General features: G+C 46.3%; 1 protein-coding gene and 1 non-coding gene across 2 annotated transcripts in view; one reads left to right on the top strand and one right to left on the bottom strand.

Annotated features, from left to right (window-relative positions):
• The window catches only part of Prpsap1 (phosphoribosyl pyrophosphate synthetase associated protein 1), a 36,852-nt gene extending 31,631 nt beyond the window's left edge, over positions 1-5,221 (bottom strand). The window contains exon 1 of the mRNA XM_004630128.2: positions 4,797-5,221. Coding sequence (XP_004630185.2) covers positions 4,797-4,966 — 170 coding nt within the window. The 5' untranslated portion in view covers positions 4,967-5,221. The remainder of the gene's footprint in view (positions 1-4,796) is intronic.
• LOC111816533 lies at positions 2,839-2,940 on the top strand. Its single transcript, XR_002820904.1, has one exon. It is a non-coding gene; the product is annotated as a small nucleolar RNA U13 (small nucleolar RNA).
• Positions 5,222-7,138: the final 1,917 nt, after the last annotated feature.

The following is a 7,138-nucleotide window of genomic DNA, read 5'->3' on the forward strand; positions in this document are numbered from 1 at the left end:
CAATAAAAAAAAGGCAATTTGTTTTTTAATCTTGTTTATATGTACATATTTTAACAAAAAGACTTAAATAACTAGACAGGCACTGTTTCCAAAGTAATTTTGAAAGTCTAGGAGCTGGGGCTGTAGATGGGAGTTGCTGAGGTTGCAGCTGAGAGGTGGAGCACCTGCTCAGCATGTGCCAGCTCCCAGGTTCAGTCTCAATCACTGCAACAGAAACAATCGAAGCTACCTAGATGCCTGTACTCCTAGCGGCATTCAGAAGGATCAAGGGCAGGCTAGGCTACACAGCAAGTTCAAGATCAGCCTCAACTATGAAGTGAGACCCTGTCCTTTGTCTCAAAACAAAATAAAGTCTAATTCATGCTTGGCATAGTGGCGCATTACTCAAAATCCCAGTAACTTAGGAGGTTCAGGCAGGAGGATTACAAGCTGGAGGCCTACCTAGCCTGCCTATTTAGTGAGGCTCTGTCTCAAAATTTTAAAAAAAAGATCGAGGACGTATACCTCAGTGGTTCAATGCTTGCCTGGCATACACAAGCTGGATTTAATCCTCAGTACTGCAAAAGATAAATAAATAAACTAACTACGCACAAAAAGTGATTTTTTTTAAATAACCAGACATACAAACAAAAATTAGATACTATATAATTTTAAAAAACAGTGGTTTTCAAGGACTTTATCATGCTGGGCCTGGTGGTACACACCTATGACCCCGGTACTTGGGAAAAACAAAACAAAAATAAAGTTATTATCAGCACTGCCACTTTACAAATTATATGATATAAAGGCAGAATCTATTTAAACATACTCCAGCCAGGTATATCCATAGAATGGAATATTATTTAACTTAAATGGAATGAAATTCTAGTGCTGTATGTGAACCTTGAAAAAATTATGCTAAGTAAAATAAGCCAGACACATGCAAAAAAAAAAAAAAAAAAAAAAGTATGATTTCACTTACAGGAACTACCTAAAAACAGAAATTCGGAAACAGAAAATAAAAGAGGTTATCGGAAGACAGAAGGAGGGGAGAATGGAGAGCTCATATAATGAATGCAGGGGCTGGTGAGATGGCTCAGTGGTCTAAAGCACCTACTTAGAACAAGCTTAGCAAGGCACAGGGACCACGGTTCAATCCCCCAGCACCACATGCCAGCCAGCCCCACCCCATGGTGGGCTGAGCTGGCCACACACACACACACACACACACACACAAATAAATAAATAAAATTAAAAAAAATAATAATAATGAATGCAGTGTTGCTGTTCAGAATGATGTGGGGATGGATGGTAGTGGTAACCAGTACTGTGAATGTGTTTAGTGCCAGTGAACTATACACTGTTAAAATGGTAAATTTCATTCATTTATTTCTGTCTTTTTCTTTTTTTTTAATTTTATTTATTTATTTATTTATTTATTTATTTTTGTGTGTGTAGCCAGCTCAACCCACCAGGGGGCGGGGCTGGCTGGCATGTGGTGCTGGGGATTGAACCATGGTCGCTGTGCTTTGCGAAGCTTGTTCTAAGTAGGTGCTTTAGACCACTGAGCCATCTCACCAGCCCTATTTCTGTCTTTTTGAGGCAGGGTCTTGCTATGCAGTTCAGGCTGGCCTTGAACACACTTCGTAGTTCAGGCTGGCCTCGAACTTGTAGCAATCCCCTTGCCTCTGCCTCCTGAGTGCTGGGGGTTTAACACTGAGCTACCACACCAACATGCTACAGATATCAAGTTTTTTTTTTTTTTTTAATTTTTATTTATTTATGTGTGTGTGTGTGGTCAGCTCAGCCCACCAGGGGGCGGTGCTGGCTGGCATGTGGAGCTGGGGGATTGAACCGCGGTCCCTGTGCTTTGCTAAGCTTGTTCTAAGTAGGTGCTTTAGACCACTGAGCCATCTCACCAGCCCCTCTTATCAACTTTTTAAAAAAAATCTATTTGGGCCCTGGGGAGATGGCTCAGTGGAATAAGCGCTTGCTTGGCAAGTGCAAGGGCCTGAGTTCAATCTCCGGTTCCGGAAAAAAAAAAAAATCTATTTGGTACAGGGTCTCACTATGCAGCTCAGACTCATAGTGGTCCTCCTGTTTTCAGCCTCCCCAGCATTGGGATTACAGGCATGTGCCACCATGCCCAGACTCAGTCACACACTCAGTGCGCTCAGGTGCAGGGCTGGCATGGCATATGGCGTTGGGGATCAAATCACCAGTCCCTGCACTTGCCTAAGTAGGAACTTAGTCCACTGAGCTATCTTGCTGGCCCTTCATTAACATTTTTAATATTCTAGCCAAAACAAGAGACAGGCAGAGCAGGTGAAGAAATGATTAGTAAACTCAATGGAGAGACGGGATGAAATACACATGCGGGTTAAGAGTAACACACATGTAGGAGCGGCGATGTACCTGTAGTCCCAGCTGTTGGTGGCAGAGGCAGGAGGACTGCCAGGAGTTAGGGCTAGACTCAAAAAGCCAAAACAAACAAACAAAGCAAGCATATGTGGCTGAAGGCCATGGCTATAATCCCAGATGAGGCAAGACTACTAGTTCAAGGCCAACGTGGGCCACAGAGTGAAAAAGTCTCAAAACAACAAGAGCTGGGGATAATAGCTCAGCAGTACAAGCACCTGCCTGGAAAGTGTAAAGTCCTGAGTTTAATTCTCAGTACCAAAACCAAACCAAAACAAAAACCCCATATTTAATTTATACATATATGCATGTCCTAGAAATGTAATGTGAGGGAGATCGTTCAGTAGAATAAGCGCTTGCCTGGCAAGCACCAAGTCCTGAGTTCAATCCCCGGTACTGCAAAAAAATAAAAAATAAAAAATAAATAAAAATAAGGTTATGATCCTTTGGTTCATGAGCGTGATGATTGGGTGTTCATGCCTTATGCATGAGATGTGCCTCCCTCAAACCTTATTACGACGTGGGCACATTACCCGTCTGACGTTAAAAAAAAAAAAAAAGTAAAGTGCCCCTTGATTAAAGTACATAATCAACAAAATTTGAAGATCTATTTTTGAAATTCAGATCAGAAAAGAATTAGAAATCATAATCTCAAGGGTCATCTACTCAAGGGCGATTTTCAAATCTTTTCAAGTAAAACCTTTTTTTTCTTTGCTCCAAATGCCTTCAGGGCAGGTTGGGCTGCCTTGAGTTGTGGGGATCGAACCACAGCAACCTGAGCCTGACAGCTTTGTTGAAGCTGCCACTTAAGGAACTGAGCTACTGGGCAGACCCCCAAAACCTTTTTTTCAAAGGTTACTGAGGGGTTCAGGTGTCACTCAGTGGTACAGCGTTTGCTCAGCATGTTCAAAGTCCTAGATTCAACCCCCAGTACAGACAAAAAGAAAATACGCACTCTCACATCCTCCCCTATTTTATTGGAAACTCAATATATGACACATGTCAAGGAAATCAAGGAGGTATTTACACACATTAATTATAGTAGCTTCAAACCTTTTGAATATGGTGGGAAGGGTGAAAAAAAAAAGGGCAAACTAGGTGTGGTGGCACATGCCTAATGCCTATAATCCCAGTACCCGGGAGGCTGAGGCAGGAAGACTGCCATAAATCTGAGACCAGGCTGAGCTATACGGTGTGAGTTCAAAGCCTGCCTGAAATACACAGAGAAACTGCCTCAAAATGATTTCCTGCAATTATTTATCAACCCTGCCTGAAAATTAACAGAGAAATCAAATATAACTTAGAATATGAAAATGACTGTTAAAAGACAAACCATTTTGTGTTTTACATTTTTAACAAGTTTACTCTTAGTAGTAAGTAGGACTCTGAGTTTCTCTAAAGAGGCAACCAGAAAAAAAGGCCACTTAGTAATAAGCAGGGTCACTATGTGCCTGCGTTGTTCTGGGTGGCTGAACTTCATTATCTCTGTCAGGGGCACAATGTCCCCATAAACAGAATCATGTCCCTCTGTCAGGGGCACAGTGTCCCCATAAACGGAATCATGTCCGTTTTCAAAGGACCTTCAGGTAAATCAAGTCTTGGGAGGGGAAAAAGAAGAAAATGAAGGCGCGCTCCATACATGCCTACCTATTCCCCATGAGGAATGTAATCCCTATGTGTACTGCAAACAAGGACTAAGGGAAAAAAGAAAGACAACATCAAGACTCCTGCCTGAAGTCACGAAGCTGTTGACCGGGCAAGCCTGAGAAGGCTTCCCAGAACTGTCGAGCCCCAAAGGTCACCTCAGATCACAGGCTTCTTTGGTTCAAAGGGCTGATCCAACCTCAAGCTGACCTACACACCCCGGCTGGCCTACCACTGCTCCCGGCCCTGATCCCAGCGCTGTTTTCTCGCCCTGCCCAGCCCTGCCCAGCGCACACCTTTGGTCTGTGAATGGACCCGCCTCATCACAGCTACCTTCGGCCCTCTCTCTAGGAAGCCCTGATCAGGGCCAGAGTTCAACTGCAGCCATGGAGCAGCGACCGAACCCCTCTCCCAGTGTTAGGAGGGCTCCTATCGCCTTGGGATGGGTGTGCAGACATGAAGAAAAAAAAAAGGGGGGGGGGAGGATGGCCCAAGCAATTGAGGGGGCACTATTCACTAGAGTCTGCGCCCAGCTTCCCAGCCGCGAAACTGGGGGAAAAGGGGGTGGCTCCTGTCCCCTCCAAGAGCCTGTCCAGCTCTGAAACGGCACGATTCCCCTGCCCCAAGGGAGATGGCTCCCAGCTACCCTCACCCGCGGTGGAGACGGTGGGCGAGGAGGAAGAGGAGGTGCGAGGACTAGCCAGCGGGGACCCCGGGGTGAAGGGGGCGTCCCCGACCCCCACGCCGCCGCTTACTCGGTGATGCGTTTGGCCAGTTCCGTGCAGGCGGCCGTGGAGTTGGCCGAGAAGACGCGGTAGCCTGTGCGGGCGGCGTTCATGGCCGGCGGGGCTGCGGGATGGGCTCGCGGGGCGCGGAAGGCCGAGTACGGGTTCAGCGGGGGCAGCAGAAGCAGCTTCTTGGGCATCGTCCGGCCCAAAGCGCGGTGACAGCCGCCCGCCCGGGGCCGGACCCGGGAGCTGCTCTGAACGAGGTGGCCGCGAGCCCAAGCGCTGAGTTAGGAGAGACGCTGAGAAACACACGCACGGCGACAAGGGGCACGAGACCCGAGTCCTTTCGCGTCCCAGAATCACAAACCGACTCCGACGAAACTCGCGGAGACCCACACCTCACTCAGCCTAGAGCCCGACTGCCGCGAGGCCACGCCCCCTCCTGGCGTCCGAGGAAGTCGGCCGGAGTCCTCTGCAAAGTCGCCATCTCAGGTGAGGGCAAGGAGGTGTGCAACACTCCCGATGCTGTTCTTTCTACGGACGCATCGCAGATTCTCGCTGCCACTTGCTTTTGTCGCCCTAAGAGGAGCTCTTTTTCTCTGATGTTGTGAGTGGTGCACTCCAGCTTGAGAGTGGTCTCAGCCGCTTTCAATTTTTCTGCCAGGACCCAAAATGTCCTCCATCTGTGGAAGTAGACGATCTAGCCTTGCATCTCTATGATAACACAGGCCGGCGCCCAGCGAGGCGCATGCGCCCCGCAGGGGTTTATTTAAAAAGTGGAAGGCGGGGTTACATCCAGCTTTTTGCCTGCAAAACTAAATGTGTTGGTATTTGTACTCCGGAGCCAGATCGTTCAGGCTTTCTCCAGACCCCGGCCTGGTATCTGCACTTAAAGCAAGGTTCCCAGAATGTGTCACAGTCTTTGCTCTTATAGGTACTTGAAGTCCCTCTTTATCCCTTTCCATATATTCTCTTCCTTCAAAGACCTACTTGTGGGTTGCACCTGATCATCTCAAACCACCTTGACCGCTACACTGCGCCACGTGTAGAAGTTTGTACTTTATTTTTTAACCTTTGTGAATAACCTTGCATCTTTGCTAGGATGCAAGTACTAACTGTCTTCTCCCTATGTTATGTCCCAGCATCCAGGACAGGATTCTGGGTACTGGAGGCATGCGGCCAATGCTAGTTGAATTTGGTCCAAGAGGAAAATAAAGGACAAGGAAGCTGTGGAGTCGCTAGTTACAGGCTGCCCCAGGATGAGGAGAGGGGAAGTGTCTCCTCTCACGTTAGCATTACCTCTGACCTTTGCAGTCTGAAAATGTCTGCCTGCTGTGACAGTGGACCTAAAGGAACAGTAGATTGTGACTCAGCATGTTTTGGGATCTGAGGCTTCAAGATTTGGAAATTGAATTCCTTTGGAGCCCGCAGCAGTAGCCACCAGGCCCAAGATCTTCCTTTGGGCTCCTGAAGCACGCTTCGCCTGACCCTTATCTCTGACAGTGTAAAGCACACTAGGGAGCAGTGCGCAGGCGCATTGGGCATACTGGGATTGCAGAACTTTGTGAAACAGGCTGGAGGATGAAAGGTTTGAGCCAAGCTTGGAAAATTTAGCAAGACCCTGTTTCAAAAAAAAAAAAATTTTTTTTAAATAATAAGAATTGGAATGCAGCACAACACAAAGGCCCTAGTTCAATATCCAGCAACACAATAAAATAAAACAAAATACAACCAGAGGCTAGTTTAGACCAAATTATGTAACCACTGCACACATGTCCAGCTAGTATAGTCAGAAACAAAGAAGCTGAATGAGTCACTCCATTCCCACCATCTAAGCCTGAATAACACCCAACAGTTATTCCTGCTTCCTTATCCTAATGATAGAGAAAAGATTTTAGGATTTCTATAAGGGAAATAAGTCCCAACCTGCTCGATGTGTGACACCTGAGTTTGTGTTCTTTAAAATCAAAGAATGAATTTTAGGAACAACAGAGGTTAAGAGTAGGAATATTGATCTGGGGTGTACCTCAGCAGTGCAGTTCCTGCCTGGCCAGAGCAAGGCCTGAATTTGATTGCCAGTACAAAAAAAAAATAAATTAAAGAAGAATATTTATTGAGAAGTACAGCTCTGGAGAGGACCCAAAAGTGGGTTGCCGAGGACCCCACTTTTCAGGGGATTTATAGAGCAAAAACCACATGGATACAATGTGAGTCAAAGCTATGCACAACCATGAAGGTTATAAGTATAGTCCCTTGGGTAACAGTGAGCCAATGGGGAAACAAGTCACTTAACAAGTGTATATGGAATGAACAAGGAAGTTTTTAAGAGATGAGTCCAGGGTTTGTTGTTGTTGTTTGGTTGTTTTTCT

This window comes from Octodon degus, unplaced genomic scaffold (assembly GCF_000260255.1).
Source record: "Octodon degus isolate 3935 unplaced genomic scaffold, OctDeg1.0 scaffold00033, whole genome shotgun sequence".
Taxonomy (NCBI): Eukaryota; Metazoa; Chordata; class Mammalia; order Rodentia; family Octodontidae; genus Octodon; species Octodon degus.